Here is a 23,528-nt window from a genome sequence, read left to right as displayed (position 1 = left end):
CAACACAATTTTGGTTCAATGTGTTCCTCCCAAACGCATCCAACACAATTTCTTAGGGTTTAAGAATTCCTCTTAATCGGACACCTAAATTTTAATTGACATTTGCCCTAACGTCTTCAAGCTTTGTTTGTATTCAATTTAGGGTTTTCAATGCATAATCTATAAGATCGTGGCCAAATTCAACACATAAATGCCCGGCCGTTCGATGCCAGGCGTTTCCTTCGATCGCGTGGGCGTGACGTTCGAATGAGGCGTTCAGACCTCTCGCTCTCTCCCACTTTCTTGCTCACAATCTCGCTCTCTCCAACTTTCTCGCTCAAACTCTCGCTTTCTCCACTCTTACTAAGGATCTCGCTTTCTCCAGGTTTCTCACTAGCTTGGATCTCAGCAGTGTCGCTCTCTCCAAGTTTCTTGCTAAGGATCTCGCTCTCTCCAATCTCACCAGCATCGCTCTTTCCAATCTCGCCAGTGTCGCTCTCTCCTTCTTTCTCTTCACCCTTTCTCTCCAACTTCGCTCTCTCCCAGTCTCTCGCTCAGCCAATCTCACTCTCTCACATTCTCTCGCTGCCTCGTTGGTGTCGCTCTCTCCACTCTCATTCTTTCCAATCTCGTTAGCTACTGTGAATATGGTTTATCTCCGTGCAACTTTCACACGAATTTTCCCAAATGATTTTCTATATTTTCCTCAGTTCTTCAATCCTTTCTTCACTATTCAGGATTTAAGTCTTCAAGGTTTTCTCTTCTTTTTATCCTTTTAGGGTCCTCTCTACTCGTACTCCAGAATCAAATATGGTTATCTTAACTATATTACCTAACTATTATAGTTTACATTCACTTTTACTAATTGTTGATTCACAGAAGGTGACAATTATTACAGTTATTATGACAATTGTAAAATTATTAGACATAACATATGATTTAACTTTCTCCTAATTAACCCCTTAATCACTTACTTAAGTAGGAAAATGGAGATCCGAGTTTCACATTAACCCTTTTTATTTGATATTTAATGTATCGTGTACAATAATTCTACCAAATTAATTATTCAAACTTCCAAATTAATTGATTTTTATTCATTCACTATAAATGTGAACCTCAAGTCAACCATTAACTAGTTTGTTTTTTCCTTGTAATTATATATTGTACTTTAACCTAAGTTTTTTTTATCAATGAACATTTTTTTTAATCATACAACCATAAACTAAGTTTCATAGGACCGTCCCATTATTTAGCACTTGAGAACAACTCCATGTATGAGAAATAACAAATCTCATCTCGCGTAATTATGTTCTAAACTCCTTATTTGGAAAATAGTAGGTTTATTGGATCAACTATAATTAACACTCCCATCCATGTAATTCAAAAGATGAGCCAACCCTTACATGCAAGTATTTATAATTCACTTAAAATTAAGATCGAGTTGCATATGATTATCTTGTGAAATATTAATCTTTCCATGTTACGGATTTATGAAGAGGGATTAAATATTTTACGGTCCAGTCTTATACAAACTCGGTTATATAGTATACTTCATTCACCTATCTCCACATGAACAATTTGGATTAAATCACTTCTAACAATTACAAAGTAAGTTGTATTCGTTGTGCTACCAAAATAAATACCCCATTCTCTATTCCTCGCTTTATTTATTTTCATCATGACTTCTTTAAAAAAAAAAAATTATATACACATGCTACAATAAAGATATGCACATGTCTGAATCAATTTAAACTTTTATGCATAAATAATAGTATTGTGTGAATAACTTTTTGAACCATTTTTAAATTCTTATGTGTTGTTAATTAAATAACTTAATACAAAAATTTTATTTTATTTCATTTAAGAGGTTTAAGATTTTTTTTTTATTTTTTATAAGCAATTAACTAGTGGAAAACTAACTACTTAGTTGAAAATTTTCAATACCAGAATAAACGAAAAATAATTTACTATGGAAAACTAGGTCGACTCTCGTGAATTTTTCATGGAGAATTTCTCCCCAATCTTCACAAAATTAAACAAGAATTTTTGTGGGATTGAAGGATAAAATGAGGACAATCATCCCGTCCCATCCCGTGTACATTTCTCAAAATAAATGAATTTTTTCTAAGTACACCTATTAGACACACCATCAGAAGGGACTAGTTTGTAATTTATCCAATAAAATTCTTACCCATAAAAATTAATAATGCTCTGGAGATGCATAGCAAAATCATTTTTTAAGACCTCAGCTCGATGAAGCCATATATAAGCTTCGAAGCAGACCGCCACGAGAAGGGAAAAAAAAACACAGCGTTTCGGCAGTACTGTGTTCGTTCCAAATGGATTAATGGCTTCTTCTTCTGGTATCTTACAAACCCATCTTCTGTTATTGCGAAATTTACTTTCTAAATGGATTGTGAATTTTCCTTCGATTTGACCCAACAAAGTTACAGACTCGATTCTACTTTGACTTTGCAGGGAGATCTGTGTGTTGAATAACTTGAGGGATTTGGATGGACAAGCTTTTGGAGTTTGGACGGAGAGCCCTCTTCTACGTTAGGGTTCTCTCCGGCTATGAAGAGCGGCGGATTCGATCGTTTAGGTTGGAGCTCGAAAAGCGTCTCAAACAGGTACTTGTGGTTGGATCTTTTGCTTTTGGTTCAATTTTATTCTGATTATGCAATTTCTATTAATGGGTTTTAGTTTTTATGTCTTGGGTTATTGTTCTATCATGGTGGTTTTGGCTAAGGATGGAGTTGGTTAGAGTACAGTGAAATTTGGACCCAATGAGGGAAAATGTAAAATTCTCTGCCATTTTGTTCTGGGAAGTGAGAAATTTTACCTGTTTGAAGAAGTTTTAATTTGAATGATGGGGGAACAGAGAGGAGGGAAAATTATTCAGCTGTGAAAACTGAGTTTAGGGCAAATGACAGCAAATGTATCTTGAATTCAACACGTGGGGTGGAGATTTGAAGCTTTGACGTTTTGGTCGAGAATATAATACCTATGGTCCATGTTCATGTTGACATGAAAAAAAAATGTATCTACTTTACCATTATTAGTATCATCGTAGGTTTAGATTTTGTTCACTTAGGCCATTTCCGGTCTCAATTTCTTATCAACCATTTCTCTAGTGCCATTTCGTTCAGTTGCCTGTTTGTTATAGAATTTGGCATTTTATCTTGAAAAGTGTAAAGTATGAGGGTAAACTTTTGTTACTTCGATCAATGTTTTTCTCAAGGTTACTTTCTTTGTCATTAGGTTAACTTGTCCCGTCTTCATGGTGAAGTCATGAATATGAGCTTCTTTGTAAATGCAACTCATTATCATTTACAAATTATTGAATCAGTCCTACATTTGGAAGTAATGGTTTTCCATTGGGCTTGATCTTTCCTTTTCTTCATCCCTCTTTTATTTAATTGGATAAATGGGTTTCAAGGGGTTATCTTTCGCATCTTTTGTTCAGAGGAGGAGACAGATTACTTATGGTAGGGTTTAGGGACAACTTAACTTGTATGGTTTGGAGGAAAAAATAAGATGGATTGACATGGGATTCTTGGAATCTTCACAGAGCAAATGATGAGCTTTGTTGTCCAAAATAAACTATCCAACTTCTTTAATTTTGTTGAGTTATTCAAAACCTTCGTTTTGATCAAAATCATTGTCGTAATGTGGATATTTAAGTTTTCATGTATAAGGGCTATATTTATGGGTGTTTTTTAAGCATTATGTTGAGAAATGTGTGGATGATATACTTTTTCCTTTTTGTTTGAAACTCTGTATTTTCTTCTTCTTCACTGTCATTTTAGGTTAGCTCATTCATTGCATTGGGCCAAAAAAAAAAAAAAAAAAAAAAAAACCATTAAGCACTCGTGATATTGGATGTTCAAAATATTCAACTTGCTGCCAACAAATTTTATATATTATAATGGTGTTTTACCCCTTGCCAGGCGGAGGAAAGAAAAGCTGCCATAAGAAAGATACCAGAACAGGCTATCTTGGGAGAAGTTCGTCGTATGGTTGAGGAGATGCAAACTCTAAATAAAAAGTTAGAGGAAACAGTAAGTTTTATTCTTTCAGTTCAACTCCGTAGATATTTCCATTTGTGAATAAAAAATGTCACTTTCGGCCACCCTAATATTGATTTTTTGCTATGGTGGATTTCATATTATTGATGTTTTTTCCTCTGATTTGCAACTCCCCAAGAAAAAGTATGCTTCTTATTTTATAAGAATAAACCACAAAAATAGCGTTTGCATACAAAGACATGCATACGTCTAAACGTTAAAGACCTTCCCATATCCATAATCTGTCATCATCTGTGTTGCATGATCAAATTAAGACTAAACTCTTGTTTAATTCTGTCCATTTGGCTTAACATGTAACGTCATTTCTCATCAATCGTATGGTTCTGTCGAGATTGGTCACTGCGTCTTATCAGTTAACAAGTTTTAGGAATTTATACATATAAAAGATATGCAGATTGATTGCTTTATGTGAGATATGGAGATTAATGTATTCAACTGAATTAGAGTTTAACTTATGCGTAGATTTGATTCACAGATCTATGTGTCAGCGTTTTATGAGCACGAAGGTTAGTAATGTATCTGTTAGGTATCCTGTATCCAAGTTCCTGCACACAGAAAACCACACAAACACTACCAAGAGGACACCCAAACACCACCAGAACAGGCTCCCTGTGTAATATTATATATCAGCAAGGTTCTCAAGACTCAAGAGTTCACGGTTAACAAGCCACAAAACACAAGAACCAGGCAATAACAAAATAAAGAAGATAGCAAGGAAACAAAGTAACCGATTGGCTATTTGAGAGAGCTGCCTCTCCTTCCTAATGAGTTCTCACTCCAAAATTATTCCAACCTTCACACTGAATCCCAAAACCCTACAAACTTCCACTGGTCCCCACACTTACAATATTCTTCAGCTGGTCCTCTCCCCGCTTTCTGCTCATGCAATTCCTTTGTTATCATTCTTCCTTTCATACACTTTCATAATAGGTCTCACAGTATCCAGTAGTCATGTGAATAGAATTTGTCAATGGGAGAGTTGTTAATGGGAAGCCCTTATAAATAAGGGGAAATGGGTATGCGAGTGGTGTCACAGTGGTAAAGGAATGTACGTGAGACGGCGAGGGAGATTGGTCCCTTCAGAGGCGCTATCATTCTTCTTACTTTCTTTTTCTTTAGCAGCAATATGCAACAGTTTCTATAACAAAACTTTCTACTATTTCAACTTTAACGAACACATACTCCCTGAAGGAACAATATCCAAATCTTCTTTTGAGGTTAAGAAAACTGAGAATATATGCAGGAGTCTGCCATTGAAGAATACTTCAAGCCAATTGACAAAGAAGCAGAGGCATTAATGAAAATACAACTTGAAGGAGAAGAGAGAACTATGAAGGACATGGTCAAAGTTATGCAGCAACAGGCTTTGTTTGAAAAAGCTGAGGCAGGTAAAGTTACAAGTACCCTTCAAACAGATAAAAATCAACAAACTCAAAACCTTGCATCTGACACAACCCCTCAAAAAACTTAGCTGAGGTACTTCTATTAGATTTTAGTGATGATTTGATTAGATTAATAAAGTCTGTTACCGTGCAATTTTGGTACCACCATTGTCTTAAAAATACACTTCACTCTATAGTAGTTGTGATTATAAAGCCCCTTAGTTTTTATTACAGAGGCATTATTGATTATTTCTAGTTGATTATATGATAATTTCTTTTACCCAATTCAGATGTATGGATTTGTAATTGTCAACGTCAAGTTTTTCTAGTATGGAACTGTTGTTTTTCTCACTTTTCCTTGTATTTATTACTTATTAGCGGTTTGGCTTCAGTTTGGCCCTCAAACCAAGCCGAATTGAACCGATTAACCCCTAGCTATGACTCCCCTTTTGTGAAAAGGGCCGGTTCTACTTGTTTGCTCGCTTTTATGCTATTTTATGGAGTGTTTGCAGAGAAAGAAATAATAGAATATTAAAGGGTTTGAGACATTAGGTGTGGTCCTTTGTTAAATTTCATGCCTCTGGGCCTCTATGTGTAAAGCTTTCTTAGTTATCTTTAGGTCTTATTTTGCTTTATTGAAGTCTCTTTAGGGTTAATTGGATTCCTTTTTGGGTGTTTTTTTTTTTTTTTTTTTTTTAAATTATCATTATTATTACCCTTAACTTTACAGGGATTGGTGCAGCGATTGAATGAGTTCCATTTTACGATCTTATTATTGTTAAATTGTAAAATTGGTCTCTATTATTTGAAGAAAGTTTAGAATTTTAGTGAGCATGGTTTGTAATTAGAATTGGTCCCAAAGGTTTAATAAAATCCTCTAAATAGTCTAACTCTCGGCATATCAACTAAATTTTAACTTTGATTGAAAGTTTATTATTTATACAATTTGCGCACAAAAGTATATTAGATTAAGATGAAATGCTAGAATCATTCAAACTGAGCCCAAACCCAATAACTCTTTCTCAAAATAATAATAATAAAAAAAAGATGAATAATAATCCAAGAACTCTTATCCTTGAAATCTTCATCTTTATCCTTAAAAAAACATATAAAATATTTTGAAACAACATGAAAAAGAGTTGAGAGGGAAAAAAGAGGTTTCCCAAGGAGGACTTCAATCCATTCATTAATGTTTCTTGTTAAAAAATCACATCTTGAGGTTTGGAAGATAGACCATTTGAATCCTTAAATTCAAGCTCTTGTCCTTTCTTTTAAATTTGAAAATTGATTCATATACAATATTATTCCCCCCTTTTAAGCATTTCTGTTTAAGATTCAAACATGAAAACATGATAAGTCAAATTTTGGTTGCCCTATTTTCAAATGGATGAGGTAAGCGAGACTATTTTCATTTTCAATTTTCATGTAAATCACTTTTACAGGAAAATTTCAGAAAATGGTCACTCAGTTGGCCCTTTGTTCAGACATTTTTATTTCCAAAAAAAAAAAAAAGAAAAAAGAAAGAAATTTACTTATGAATTGGTTTTATTATTTTAATTATTATTATTAAGGTAATTCTTTTAAATGACAAAATTATCGAAAATATTTTCAAATATGGTAAAATGTCACTGTCAATTAGCGGTAGATATTGATAAATATTGAATGACTTGAATGACTTTTATTAGCGTCTTGACATTTTGTTATATTTGTAAATAAGTTAGATTAAAAATAATCTTATTTTTGGTGAAAATTTCAATGTTTTCACGAATTTCCATGTTTTCACGAAAATAACTTTAAATTTTATTAGAAAAACCATGATGAAATATATGAGATTCTTGCACTAGGAAGCGAAAATAGTCTCACATATTTATATTTTGTTGAACTTAAAACAAAAAACTAATAATAAAATTATTGAATGAAATAACAAAATTGCATATTTTATGTAGCCTTGATTTCATTACTTCGTACAAAATGTCTAGTATAGGAAACAAAGAATGTCTTGTAAAAACTTTATTTATTTTAGGAAAATTATTTTAAATGGTAAAACTGTTGAAAAATATTTACAATATATAATAAAATTTTACAATCATTAATGATAGACACTGATAGACATGGATAGATTCAATCCGTGTCTATCAATGTCTATCATTGTTAGTTTTAAAATTTGCTATATTTTGTAAATATTTTAGTTTATTTTTCTATATTTAAAAACAATCCTTTATTTTATTCTATTATTATTATTATTATTGCCTTCTAAAGTTTAAAAAAAAAAATGGAAAAAAATTGAAGAAGTTTTATTTTGAAAAGAGAAGGTCGTGATTTCCAACATAATTAGAGGCATCTTTTTGCATTCTTTTCAGGTGACTTTGTTGACCTGTTTACTTCCCTTGGCCACTTTTTCAATCTACCATCTTCCACTCTTTTTCAATTTTCTCTTCCAACTCTAGGGTTTTTTTTTTAGTTAACCTAAAAAAAAGCCAAATTTTTTTGAAGGAAAATTTAAAAATGAATCTGAATACTAAAAAACATGGCTACTGCTCATATACTTGTAAGCGTTTGTGTGATTGCATTATAAATACTTTGGCTAAATCTATGATGGTTGAAGTGAAATTTGAAATTTCAGCATTTGAATCTTAAATAATTGAATTCTTAGTTCTTGGTATTATTTCGAGGTGCTTTTTCTATCAATGGATGAAATAAATATATACATTTCTACTAGGGTCGTACACTATGGTTTATGGTTTTATCTTTTATGCCTTTTGTAATCAATCGAAGATCAACTGAGATATAGACTTATGACCACCCCCTCTATACGTTGTGTAGTGATTGTGCTGACATTTCGACCTTTACCACAATAATGTTATCCATAGATCAAATTATATCGTGGATCATGTGGGACTAGAAAAACCATTCATTTCAATTACTTCATTCTTTAGCTTTTTTTTTTTTTTTTTTTTTTTTTTTTTTTTTAATTTAAACTTTTAGTATTCTATTAAACATAAATTTTAAATTTATATCTAATAGTTAATTAATCTTTAAAAATCTTGACATTGGGAGGGACTTATTAGACACAAAATTGATAGTTTAGGCTATGGGTAACTATTTGGTTTTTGAAAATTAAGCCTATTTCATCTCAATTTCATATCATTGTTTTCACATTTCTCATATAAAAGAATTGAATTCTTAGTCCAATTCAAAATACAAAAACAAGTATTTCCAAACTACTTTTTTAATTAAAAAAATTTAGTTTGGTTTCTGAAAACAACGATAGAAAATAGATAACAAAACAAGAAATTTAGAGGTTGAATGAGTATTTTTAGACTTAATTTTCAAAAACTAAAAAATAAAAAATGAATGGTTACCAAACAGTATCTTAGTGATCTATTAAATACTTTTGAAAGCATAGAGAATAAACAAACACAAATTTTAAAGGTTAGAGACTACATTTATAATTTAACCTACATTATTCTTCACGAAGTATAAATTTTTTTGAAATATTTCAAAAAAAAAAAAAAGTTTATCTAATTTTGTAGTATGGAGAATTACGGGTGTTCATGGGTTGAGTTGAATTGGGTTGAAAGACTTTTGACCCAACTCAATTGTTCGGGTGGTAAATTTCTTCAACCCCAAATAACCCTTATTAAAAAATGAACCCAACCCAGCCCAACCATGAAATATTTGGGTTGGGTTGGTTCGGGTTAATCGGGTTATTTATTTAAAATTTTGTTCTAAAAAAAGCAACACGTAAATATGTAAAAAATATAATTTAATTATTTTTATATATTAAATTAAGATTAATTACTCAATTTCAATTTATATAGTAAAAAGTTTCTTTCTAAAGTATAAATAAACTACTTTTAAAAGTTGTTGAAGAATAAATTATTCAAAAAATATTGAAATTAAATAATTAAATCAAAATATGTATAAATAATTGTGTTATAAGTAACAATTTTTTTTTTAAGTTAATTATAAATTCGGGTTGGTTTGGGTTATATTAGGTGAATCCATAAATCAATCAAACCCATAAAATTTTCATTTATTTAAATCCAACTCAATCCAAATGAATTGATAACTCAACCCAAACCGTATGGGTTGAGTTGAGTTGATCGATTTTTTCTGGTCGTCGGGTTTTTTGAACACCTCAATGAAAAATAAGCTTTGACTTCGATAAATAAAATAAAATAAAAAGAAATAAAATAAAATAAGGAGAGGACGACATTATTGGATTGTGGTGCCACTTAGGCCGACATCATCCATCCGTCTGCTGACCTTCTCCTTATTAAAGTAAAATAATAATAATAATAATAATAATAAATAAATAACATCTTAAAATAAAAAATAAAAAATAAAAAATAAAAAATAAAAAATAAAAGTGTAATATTTCAAATTATCAAAGAAACTTAAAAAGATAGAGCATCTAGAATTTGTTTTATATTTTTAGATTCATTGAGTTCAATAAATATGTGTTTGGTAGACAACTCATATTCTGTTTTTGAAAACTGTTTTTTGAATTCTATGATTCAAAGAGTGCAAATTCTAAAAACATTTTTTTTATATTTTTATTATATCCAGATTTTGAATCTTGAATTTTAAAAGTGTAGAATCATATTAAATAAAGATAAAAACACTTAAAACTATAGTATATCATATTATAAACTCAATTCATTTTTTGAAAAGTAAAATATGTATTATGTAACGTATTATAAGTTATATAATATTACAAAATAATAATATGTCAAAAAATTTAACATAAAATATGTTCACAAATAAATTAATAACAGTTTATTGTCAATTAATATTTAGTGGGTAACTACAAAAAATAAAAAAAAAATTATGATTTAAAAATCTAATATCGATCATATTTTAAACAATTATTTAAATCAAAATTCAAATTTTGAATCTACCACCAAATACATATATGAAAACATGAAATATAAGTCTATTTCTATCGAATCTCTTGTTTTCAAATTTATATTTTTAGATTCTCTATTAAATAAGATCTTAAGTTTGTGGAAATGGGACTTTCAAAAGTTAGTGTATAGCTTGAAAGATGAGGTTCAAATGTCAATGGTAGTTTTATTGTTTCTATCTTCTAACATATTGGATTAGAAAGTCTAGTTGATTAGGATAAATGAGCTATGGTATAGACCAAATATAAATTTGGAGATTTTGTGTTTTGTGAAAATATATATATATATATATATATATATATATATATTATATTATATATATATATATGGGAGTCTTAAAATTAAAGTTAGACATTAACAAATAGGACCTTGAACTTAAAGTTTAATTTTAAATTTTTCAAAAATTTGTACAAAATAAGTTATAAATTTTATTATTTAATAGGTGTTGGATATATTCAATCATTTAAAAAATTAACCATTTATGAGAAAAATGAAAAAAAACTATATCGAATTGAACCTTAAAATTTAATGTTGTAGTTCATCGATGTATTAATTATAAAAATGAATTATACTATCTATTAAAGACAAAGTTAAAATCATAATGTTTTAATATTTTCAAATATGTTAAGTAAATAGATATAAAAATGAAACCTTAAGAATTTATTGGACGCAAAAATAACAAATTTAATGATTTATTAGATTTTTTTTTTAAAATTCAATATTATATAATATATATATATATAAACACAGTTCTAAAAGACCATAGACTAACTTCTAATTTTATAAGAGATTGTACCATTGACATGAAGTTTTTGGATTTTCCACCAATCTAAACCTTAATTAAAAATTTAGGATTTAGCAAGTAAAGTCGCAAAAATAATTTTTGTCACTCTTAATCAACCTAATTTGTAAATCAAGCACTTCCTTAAAAGTTTCATTCTTGTTTCCTAGATTCATAAGTTTAATGACATTTGCTTTAATTTCCCCCCTTTTTAATTAATATTTTTTGTAGTGTATATGTTACACCAAATTCAAATCGTTTTCAATTTAAACTTACCAATAATGCGCTGCCTGAGCTCTAGTTGATTTGATATTTGCATCTAGGTCTAACTTTTTTATTTTTTATTTTTTAAATTGTTCTTTTAATTGAAAACTATACATTATTCCTTTTAAAAGAGAAACTAGGCTACCAAATAGGTGAATATTGTTGAAACAGATGTCACGAAAGTTGTTGCGTCGTAGAAGAATCATTGTCTTGAAAGAAAATACGGGCCGATCTCGATACTTATCGCTTATGCCGGTTGCTCCCCAAAGTTAACACAACCTCCAAATTTTCAGGCATACACACACGAGAAAAAAGACTAGAATCGATAAGAAGGTTCAAGTGGAGAGGAAGGAATGAAATTCAGTTGTGTCCTCTCTCAAGAAAATCGACGGTCAGAAATCCAACAGACATAAATTCCAACGGTTAGAATTAATTTATAAATAAAAGGATAAGTAATAAAAATTTAATTCTTTTCGTGCAAGCACAATTATCCAAATCTTCCTAGTCATTTAATTTATTTGCACATGTGGTGAAAGGATTATACTTCCACCATCAACTCTCTTTGGATTCTTATCTAGAATACCTTGATATTTATATACTCTCTAGGCAATTCTAAATCTATCCATGTGGGACAAAATTTCCTACTCTCTTTAACTTTTCTTATGAGCCTAAGCCTAAAAGTCATTTCCACCAAATATTGTGTAAAGTAATACAAAATTACTTGTATTCAAGGTATAGTTACACAAACTTATTTTTCAAATTGGAAACAAATGTGTAAAACGCATTCACTTTCATTGACAGTTAAGTTAGGCACATAAATTTTTTTTAGTATAAATTATTTTTTTAAAACAAATGCCCCATAAACACTTTGATTTGTGATAGTTTAAACCTTAAATTACTATCGTAAAAAAAAACTTTAAATTACTTACACAAATATAATATAATGAGCATAGCTAAATTGACATCAAACATGTACTATTAACCTCAAGATTAGAGGTTAATAATACATGGGGAATTATTTTCTTTTGTCTTGTTTCATTGAGCTTGTAAAAACTATTGTCATATATGAAGGCATAACCAAGGCTCTTGGAGTTGGAATAACTCCTCTTTAGGCTAAAACACAATTTCCTAATTATATAGAACCTTTTGATGGAAAAATCTAGATATGCCAACAAGGTTCAAGTTTTTGTTGACTCTCTTCACGATTTGCATAAAGGTCATTCGATTCAAGGTTTCTTTTTTGTCAATCGTCAGTCTAACTCTATTGCTCACGCCGTAACTTTTCATGCTCGTCGTCTAAATGTTTAGAAATATGGCTTGAATATCATCCTCCATAGGTGAATTCTGTTTTACTTTTTGATTTGTCTAATTCTTAACATTTCTTGTACTTTTTGTACCACTGTACTAAAAAAAAAAATCTCAAGATTAGAGGTTCGATTTCCCAACCTTACATATTTTTGATGAAGAAAATCTTAAGTTACTTTACTTGATAACAATTTTGTTTTTGTTTTCAATTTTAGAAAAATATGCTTGTGCTTGCATCTTCACAATTTTGTAGTAATATTTTTCATATTTTTTTAAAAAGCACATTTGAATTTGTTGGCGAGGGAAACTTGCACGCTTTTTTCGTTTGTAATAATAGTTTTCATATTTTTTATATGGGTTTGCTATCAACCTGCTTCTTTAGTGTATGTCAAGTCTACAATAATCTGATGCCTAAGTTAGTAAAAGAAGTGTATAGTTCAATTAAGCATAGAAAGTAAGGTCAGACTTTTTAAGGTTAGACTCTCTTTTGAAGATTACTTACTTCTTTCCCTTTAGATGTTGTCAAATGAAACTATTAATAATGTCCTTCCTCTTACATTCACTTGGAGATATGTATAATGTCGGTAGTTTTAGGGTGGTTGTGTTCTTTGAGGTTGCGGGGCACCAAAGCCGAGCTTGACTTGGTTATTTCCTGATTCATATATATTATCTAGCTTATTGGTTGGCCCATGAACTGAGACTAACTTTTTTTTTTCTTTTGGGACGCTTATTTACCATGTTGCCTCCTAGTTTTCCTTTGGCTTAGGTCTATCCATGGACTTTGGGCCTTTGGGCCTTACTTGGGGCAACCCTGAAAGAATTAATTTAGTTTTTAAAAGGGTTGGTTGCATATATATCAAAATGGGTCAAATTAACTAAAAATATAGCAAAAGCTCAAACACAATTTACAAATATAACAAAATTTTGTTCTAGCCACACAAAAAGTTTAGAAAGCCCACGCTCTAAGAAAACCCATGTTGATTCCTTCTTCCTACCCCATCCATGATCACTGTCTATCATGGATAGATAGTGTCTACTATCACTACCTATTAGTGATAGATTTTCGTCACCATTATCTATCATTGATAGATAGTGATAATCTTTTATCACTGATATACAATAGTAGTTTTCTATCATTGATTATTAGTGATAGAAGTATATCACTTTCTAGACTATCACTAATTTATCAGTGATAGTAGTATAAGTATATTACTTTCAATCATTGACGATAGTGATAGAAGATTATCACTGACTATTAGTGATAAAAGTATATCACTTTCCATCTCTGATAAACTGAGATAGAAGACAATCACTAGCTATCAGTGGTAGACTCATCTAAAGAAGTAAACAGATTTAAAGAAGTTAACAACAAATACAATTTTCAAGCATCTTCTATCACTGATAAATAGTGATATAAGACTATAACTAACTATCAATGATAGAGTTATATCACTTTCTATCACTTATAGACGATGACAGATGACTATCACTAACTATTAGTCTATTGACAAGAAATACAATTTTTCAGGTATATTGTATCATTGATAGACAATGATAGAAGACTATCACTAACTATCAGTGATAAAAAGTGTATGTATATTACTTTCTATCACTAACGACAATGATAGAAGATTATAACTGACTATCAGCGATAGAAGTATATCACTTTCTATTATTGATAGACTGTGATAGAGGGCTATCACTGACTATTAGTGGTAGACTCATCCAAAGAACTAAATTGATTTAAATAAGTTGACAAAAAATTACAATTTTCGATCATATTCTATCACTAATAGACAGTTATCACCGATTATCGCTGATAGAGTTATATCACTTTCTATCACTAATAGACAAGATAAATGACTATCACTAACTATCAGTCTGTTGACAAGAAATACTAAACTATCACCAATTTCAGGTATATTCTATCATTAATAGATAGTGATAGAAGACTATTACTAACTGTCAGTGATAGCAGTACAAATATAGTATTTACTATCACACACGACATTGATAGAATATTATCAGTTTCTATCAGTGATAGAAAGTGATATGCTTCTTGTTGGGATTGGTGTCCTAATTCTCCTAGAGTCTCGTAGTTTGTAAACTGTACACATTATTATGAATAAAATAAGAGTTATTTTATTTGACATTTACTCATATCCAATAAACAAAGCTTCATGGTTATTGTAAGTAAACTTAAGCATGTATATGAGATATACAATGGATCATGGCTTAAGTGATAACCTAAAAAAGTTTGTAGTATAAGGATTAAGGAGGGATACCTGATCCTGGTGATACTACGGATACGACCCGCTTTGTAGAGATTTGCAAGTGTTGTGAACTACTACAGATGGTAGATCCTGACCATTCATGTAAAGACATGCGAGCGAGGGTGTCCTATACAAAGAGTTTGTATAAGACCGGACAATGAGATGACTAATTTCTTTATATAACGCAGTTGATACTTGAGACTTACACCTCACCTAAACGACCATAGGTGATATGACCTTAATCCTGAGTGTTTTGGGAACTCCTGCCTTTGAGGGTGGTCCTTTGATATGGGTGAGAGTGGTTAGATTGCCAACTCAATATGCCTACCTTTTTGGGGATTTGTCTGATTTGGGAGCTGGGAACTCGTTACGCAAGATAGAGTTCACTCCTTCTTTGAAGTAGGGATAAGTAGATAGATTGCTCTCTTAAGGGCTGATTCTGGGTCTTGAACATAGTAGCCACAACTTCTCTTTAGAAGAGATGACTCAGTCATAGTAGGACTATGACTTATGTTCATTAGAGAGATCAGTGGTACTTAAGGAGTTAGATGTAACTACATGGACATAACAGTTATTGGTTTAGCTGTACTTACGAGCGATCTATGAAGGGTTATCACACTGTTGATTGGTTGATATGGACACAAAATATATCTGTAGTAAGGAGAGTGCAACCGTCGGTTTTCAGTGGAGTTCTTGACAATTAACGGATGGTGGATCTCGTGGTTAAATAATTTATCAGTTATTCACGTACCGTTAGAGCTTCAAGCTACAAGTCCATAAGGTCCACTTGGTAGCTCAATGGATTCAAATTGAGAATCAGTTCTTGGTGTTGATTTGAAATGTTCAAATTGACAAGAGGAAATTTGATTATATATGATATGATCGGTGTGATGCATGAGATACATCAAGTGGAGGATTAATGTAAATGAGATTTACATTAAGTACCATAAAATAGAAAAAGAGCTATGGTTTATATGTTTCATGAGATGAAATATTAAAACTATAGTTTATAAATATAATATGGTAAGTTGGTTATCGTATATATATTTATAATAATATTAATTATTGGATAATTATCTTTTTTTCTCTAATAACCAATTGAGTGGGAGGTTATTGGTGGTTTTATGGTAATCGTGAGATAAAAAGAATTTTTTTCCCTAAAATTGGTGGAGTTGCTATTCTCGGAAAGAACTCACGAATCGCTATCAAGTGAGAATTGTTTTCACTAAACGATAGCCGAAAGAGACTAAACGATCGTGGAGTGACACTATACAATAGTTCACTCAGTTGGTCGGAGCTAAATAATCGCAGGGCATTTACTATACGATAGCTTGCCTTCTTCTAAACAATTGAACATTCGTCTATCCGATAGACTCTTCTCATCTCCCACTTGCTCAATCATCTACACGATTGTTATTCCTCTAGTTTCTTCCTTTCACCAAGTCCACACAGAGCCCACACTTTTGGATTCTCACACCGAGAATAACAAGGTAGCCATTGTGGTGGTGTCCTCACTCAACTTGATCGAGTTCGAGGTTTTGGAGGTCGTTCGTTGGGTTCGTGATCTTGGAGATCGTTGAGTTTGTGTTTGCTGATTGATCGTGCTGTGTTGCAGTTGTAGTGTTCGAGCATTCGAGTGTTGCTATCTTGAAGACTGAACGAGCGTTCGTGATCGAGGGAATTTGAAGCGTGAGTCTTCAAAGATATGTATAATCTTTCCTTTGATTATCTTGTAAAGCATGCTGGAATTTCGTATTGTGCATAGCCTATAAGTTTCTATTTCTTAACTGTAATTATTAGTGTTCAAATTCAAATGGAATTTAGAATGATCATTCCGATGCTCATAGAAATCCTCATGTCTGATTTCCTTCAATTGGTATCAGAGCCAAGTTGTTATGATATTTCAAATTTCACTTCTATTTTGAAATTTTTTTACAGTCGTAGTCGGTTTTCTGCATTTGCGTTTAAGTATTAAATGCGTTTGTGGATGGTGTTGATGAATGTTTACGGGTTAATTACCTCTGTTTAAATCTTTCTTTTGATTACAAAGTTTTAAGGGCCCCTGTGTTTTTGGGCAACAAGCAATCAAGTCTATAATTCAAACTGTTTGAGTTTTTTGAGTCGTTCGTGATGAAGTTTTGAAGCATGGAGATGCGGTTCTCAATGAAGAAGAAGACCAAGAGTTGGTCGTATCGTGTAGCCTCAGGTAAACGATCATTGGGATTTGGCTAAACGATCATTTAGATTTTTCTATGCAATCGTGTAGTATTTACTAAACGATTGTTTAGCTAATGTTAAATGATGGGGTAAAGTGTATGCTCTATCGCCGAGCGTTGGTTGCTCGATCGCGTGGATGCTGGAGGTAAACAATCGAGTGGGAGCATTTGATGCTCATCATTTAATAAAAGATGCACGCACTAAACGATCGTGTAGTTAGCATGCCTCATCGCATAGTCACCAACTACACGATCATGCGGTATACGATACTTTGGCGTTTGCTTAGCGATCGTTTAGACGATTGTGCTTCGCCACATCATGGTCGTTTAGACGATCGTTTAAGGTTTGCATTATGCATTACATGCTACACGATTTCTTACCTCTTGCTTCATCACATAGTAAAACGTACACGATCGTTTAGCTCTGGAAGCGTTGGTAAATGATTGAGTAAAGTGTCTACTCTTTCATGTAGATGATCGCAAGGTTTTTGGTACACGATCAGTTGAGACGCGGACTTCGACCGAACGGTTCAAGACCCGGTTCGCCTGTTTAAACCAGAGACTTTTTGCTTTTGTAATAGTTAGCTTTAGTTTTGAGGATTTTGAGGCTAATTATCCCGCTCATCAACTTTTGCTTAATATACATGAGATGTATGTGGTTTATATGGCATAGTGTATGACGTATAGATTTGAAACCCACCTTAGGTTGTGAAATTATTCATGCATCATGTATTATAAGTGTTATAATATGGCATGATGAAATTACAAGAAAGCATGCGCATGCATCATGAAATATAAGAGTTATATTTATGCATGCAGTAAGCATATTCATGCATCATCTTTATATTATAAGCATTATAGTATAAGAGTGAATGAAAACATGTTTTTTTTGGTTTGTTCTTGTTTTGTGTAAGTGTTATATAAATGTAGCAATGAATGAACAATACATGGAGCATGAAGACACGCAAAAATTGAATCTATAAACTACAAGTCCATGTTCCCGTTACCAATTCCCCGGCAACGGCGCCATAAACCTGTAATGGCATAAACTTAACAATGATGCAAGCAAGGTTCAAGACCACGCATGGATGATTTCGATGATATGCGATACTACTTCTAGATATGCGTTATTAATGAATGTTCTTGTAGTATGCTGTGCATTGTCACAAGTTTCCTTGTGTTGAAACCAAGTATAATTTCACCGCAAGTTTCTCAGTGTGATCTGAGGTCGAACACAGGGATTGTTTTAGGTTAATTGCGTTATATTTGTGATATATGCGACCAGGGGTTTTCAAATTAATAAAAGTTTGTTTGTATAGGTATTTAAAATTGCGATAAAGTAAAGGTAAGCGATAAAAATGCGATGATAAAGTAAATTGCGATAAAATAAACCTAAACTATGATGATACAAGATACAAGTTTCATGATACAAGATACTGAGGGTGAGACTGAATGTGAAGATTATACAAAGATCGTGTTATGCGGTGGCAAGTCTTATGTGTGAAACAGAAAGAGAAAAGATAATTAATACAAACATCGCAAGTTTCTTAATTGCGTTAAAGGCATAAGTAAGGTTTCGCTTTTCCCTTGGCGTACACCTCTCGGTGATCGGCTGCGTTCCCACATCTCTGTGGTGAAACAGGGATAAACGTAATGAACGCAAGGTTGCTTCCATCTCTGGAAGTACTTCTTGCTTTAGTTAACGCATTCTTCTAGCCTTCTCTCGATAGATTAGAATGGCATCTTCACTTTTGCTCTCGTAGGTGAAGATGCCGTCTAGCATGCTTTAGCTAAACATCTTTATTTCTTTAGCACAGATTAAGTTACTTATTTAATTCATATTAATCACAAGGAATTAAGAAAACATCATGGAGAAAATGGTTTATGGAGGAATGGAAATAGACAGAGAAGTGGAAATGGAAATGATCAAGACATTCACTAATTCTATTTAGCGTCTGATAGATGGTTGTGAATGAAAAGATTAAGAAGATGAAATACAATTGATGAATGAGAGTTAGAAACAAATACAAATAAGCACCAATGTCTTGGCACAGATCTGGAATGGAGAATCGCTTGCCGACGTTGATGGAGTGAATGGAAGGATGAGCTTCCCTCTTAGGCTTGCTCAACCGGTAGGAGGGATCTAAGAACAGAGCTCCTCGGCGGGGATTTGGCAGAATTGTACTGAGACTCACCTCTTGGCCTTGTCTCTTCTCTTTCCGGATTTCCTCCGATCAGCACTTAGATCAGCTCTCTCTCAATAGCCTCGTATCAATTATNCCTTGTCTCTTCTCTTTCCGGATTTCCTCCGATCAGCACTTAGATCAGCTCTCTCTCAATAGCCTCGTATCAATTATACCCCCGTATCAAGTATATCTTTCAGTGAATTCTTTAAGGGTATTTATAGGCTGAAGGCTTTAACTCTTTGACTTGTGGTCCCCACTTTATTATTATGGAAAGTCTGAAAATGGTGGAATAAATATTCTTTCTGTTATGCAATCAGTCCGTCAAATATGCACAACGGTTAGTTGTACACGTGTCACAATCCTCCGTGATTGCACTACTCATTTGCATCTTTCGATCGTGTGTTCGCATGCGGTGTTGTTTTTATTACCGCATACGGTTGAAGTTCAGCTCTGAATCGACTGTCGCATTGCGCCATCATTGTGTTGATCGTCTATTCATTCCTGACTAATGGGCACAATGCGACGTAGATACGTTAATCTTTCTCTATTGAGCCATGAGCGTATACGGTGACTTGGTTTCCTGCAAAACAAACTTGAAATATCATTTCCTACCATCTTAATGGTTTTAGTGGGTGTATTTGCGATAATTTATAATTATTGTATTCTTTAGCTAATTTTCATACAATTGATGCACATTTTCTCTCTTTTGGCCGCAATATCTGAATAAGGCAGCATAAATAACTTGTATTTCTACAAGTTATCACATGACACTTATTCTATTTTTAAGCGTTTTGAATGCCTTGTATGTGTTTGCTTTGTGTTATGGATGGTTTTGGTTGTTTATGTTATAAACGTTATAATAGAAATTAGAAATAAAATCGATAAGAAAGTGTTGCATGTGAACTTAGGGTGAACTTATGTATTAAAAGGGTTTTAAAATTGGATTGAGATAGACCTAAGTTCAACGGTTTTAATGGGATTAGCAACCTAAGTTTTAATCTTTTTAAATCGGTTTAATAAGATTGAATTGATTGGAATAAAAGATTGAAATTGTATTAAATCTATCTATAACAGACTTTTTATCTAAGGCGGGTTCTGTTTAGGCTGGGGTTCTTAAGTTGATGAAAACGGAACACCCGTACCTGGGAACTAACCTGGAAAGTTGAATTAGATAAATTTTCTGCAAGCATGCAAAAGTTGGTCAAAGACTCCGTTAAAGAGTTTAATGGATGATGATCAAAAGTTGTTCAACTATCCAAGGTAAATGTTACTCTTGGGAAAACCTAAAAAGTCACTTAGTTAAAATTTTTAGCCGTGTTTTTTCTAAGTAAACTAAACCCTAGGTTATAAAATATATAGTGGGAGGAAGAGATATATATGATATGTCAATGATTCCACTCATATTTCTCCCGAATGTTTACGCTATGAGATTCATGCTTGGCCTCGTGGTGCCCTGGGAGCATCCCCCTTCGGATGGTGTTTGCATGAGTCAATATCAAGGTGGAAGGAGAGAGTGTTTATAGTAAGTGGGTGAAGGGTGTGTGCCAACACATCCTATGGTCTCCTTCATTAGTTTGCACCGTGAGATCATTCTTGCACTCCCTCGTGGCACCCTGGGAGCGTCCCCCTTCAGATAGGTTTTGTGCAGTTGGTCAATATCAAGGTGAACTCCAGAAATGGATAGGGTCACTTTAGTTTTTGCCTCAATTGGATTTTTTCCCTTCAAATTGGCTGCTTGGGGCAGAACTCTAGGGCCTAAAGTGGTGGGTCACACTTATGGGAAATTTTTAAGTAAGTTAATGATTTCTTGACCAAATAAATGATGGGTAGTCTTTATAGGAGCAAGAGTTGTTCTGGTATTAATGGCTGGTTGAGAATGTCTCAATTCAGAGGAGGGATAAATTGACCACCCTTCGGCGGCTTTTGTCCTAAACCTTTAGAGCGTCATTCTGAAACTAGATGTCACACGGGGTTCATGTTATTTTTGCTAAACTGTATTGGGTGTTGTCTATTTTTCAACGAGGATTTGCTTAAAACCCAATGTAGATCAATGTGTTTTTGTTTTTAGCAACATTTTTGATTTTTCGTTAATTGCCTCTAGTTTAATCGATTTCATACAGTGGAAAGAGTCTTGTAAAACGTATTTCGTGGTAAATGACCTCAAGTTTTTCATGGTTGAGGAGTATCCTCAAGTCTTGACCTTTGATGCACCGTGAAGTGTTCGTAATGCATATGAGGTGTGGATGAAGGCTAATTCATTGGCCCGGCTTCACACATTGGCTTGCATACTTAATGCTTTGGCCAAAAAGGTTGAGCACAAAGGGATGGATGAAAATACTAGTAGTGTCAGTTCCCAAGTTAAACTCTAGGAAGAGAAAACAAGTGTTGCTGAATCTGTTAAAGTCCATAAAAGAGAAGTGTTCTCTGAAATAGAACTTGGAGCTTATTTAGGTCCTGATACTGATCCCACTACTCTCCAAAAGAAGAGGATGTCTAAAGACAGTAAATGTGATTTATTATCTTGGAGACATGTTTGGTAGAGAATGATTATTCTACTTAGATCCTTGATCCAGGTGCTATTAACCATGCCAGCTCCTCTAATCGAGTTGGTACCAGTGAGGTTGTTTCAGCTGTTGCTATAGGTAGACTGAATTCATTTTTGAACAAGAAACGTTATCTGTTAGTGGATAATGTTTTCATAATTCTTCATATCAAGAGGAAACTAATCTCGGTTTCTTGTCTCATTGAACAAGGTTATACCATCTCCTTTTCTGGGAGTAAAGTGTTTATTTTCAAGAATGGGATGGAGATTGGTTTTGGTTCATTGGAAAGTAACTTATATGTACTAAGGCCATTAGTCATAAAAGCCTTGTTTAATATAGAAATGTTCAGTACAATGACAATAGCTAAAAGACCAAAGGTTTCTCTTAAGGAAAATGCCCATCTTTGGTATCTAAGGTTAGGTCACATCAACCTCAATAGGATTGAGCAGTTGGTGAAATGTGGACTTCTAAAGAGTTTATAAGAAAACTTCTTGCCGGTATATGAATCTGTCCTCGAAGGCAAGATGACCAAACGACCTTTTACTGGAAAAGGTTACAAAGCCAAGGAAGCTTTAGAACTTGTACATTTAGACCTCTGTGGTCCGATGAGTATTGGGGCTCGAGGTGGGTATAAATATTTCATCTCTTTCATAGATGATTATTCAAGGTACGGGTATTTCTACCTAATGCAATGTAAGACTGAAGTCCTTGACAAGTTAAAGGAGTATAAGGCTGAAGTTGAAAACTTGTTAGGTAAGAAGATAAAACACTACGATCTGATCGTGGTGGAGAGTATATGGACCTCCAATTCCAGAACTATATGATAAAACATCGGATTACGTCCCAACTCTTGGCCCTAGGTACATCTTAGCAGGATGGTGTATCAGAAAGGAAAAACAAAACCTTGTTAGACATGGTTCGATCAATGATGAGTTATGCTTATCTTTCAGACTCATTTTGGGGTTTTGCAGTGGAGACTGCTGATAACGGGTAGAAATGCACATTATTACAGTACTAAGTCATTAAAAAATGCGGGTTTGCATTGATAAAATGTATAAGATTGTGTCCAAAAAGCATTAAGTTCATGACATTGCGGTCACATGCGTTCATCGCATAAAAACAGTTAACTTTTGTATTTTTATGCAGAATATGTGTTGACGCAAGGTGGAAAGTGCGATCACAAGAAATCAACAGTCGAGCACAGCGTTACCGCAAGGCTTTGTGGTGATTTGTGCTCATAAACATCTGCTCAAGGAGGATTACCGCATAGAGCCGGCGCAACCTGGTGGGCGCATCTAGGTGAAAAGCATAATAAATCACGATGGGTCAGAAAGCTGATGACGGTCGAGTCAGAATTAAGTTGACAAGCTGCTAACGAACTACTGTAGCAAGCACACTCAACTTTTCGGTGACAAATATTCGGCGTATCAGACAGAGAATTAATGTCATCCCATTAGTGCAATCATGAGAGAGAAGACGCCTTTCACCTCGAAGCTCTATAAATACCAAAGGTAACCTTCAGAAAAGAAGTTCGGATAGTTAGAGAATTTTCCCTTAGATAGAATAGCCTTGTTCTTAGATTTTCTTTTATTTAAGGCGGA

General features: G+C 33.0%; 1 protein-coding gene across 2 annotated transcripts; it reads left to right on the top strand.

Annotated features, from left to right (window-relative positions):
• Positions 1–2,182: 2,182 nt before the first annotated feature.
• Positions 2,183–5,800, top strand: LOC120077104. 2 transcript variants are annotated; one of them, XM_039030978.1, is made up of 4 exons: positions 2,183–2,342; positions 2,458–2,609; positions 3,930–4,040; positions 5,311–5,800. In XM_039030978.1, exons 2-4 carry the CDS (start codon positions 2,493–2,495, stop codon positions 5,536–5,538), a joined length of 456 nt encoding a protein of 151 aa, XP_038886906.1. In that variant the 5' UTR covers positions 2,183–2,342; positions 2,458–2,492; the 3' UTR covers positions 5,539–5,800. The 2 variants fall into 2 exon arrangements, with proteins under 2 accessions (XP_038886906.1, XP_038886907.1); XM_039030979.1 differs by having other exon boundaries at positions 2,188–2,342; positions 2,433–2,609.
• Positions 5,801–23,528: the final 17,728 nt, after the last annotated feature.

The sequence above is a fragment of the Benincasa hispida genome, chromosome 5 (assembly GCF_009727055.1).
Source record: "Benincasa hispida cultivar B227 chromosome 5, ASM972705v1, whole genome shotgun sequence".
In the NCBI taxonomy this organism is placed as follows: Eukaryota; Viridiplantae; Streptophyta; class Magnoliopsida; order Cucurbitales; family Cucurbitaceae; genus Benincasa; species Benincasa hispida.
The sequence above is the reverse complement of the archived record's forward strand: the minus strand, read 5'-3'. Positions and strand labels throughout refer to the sequence as shown.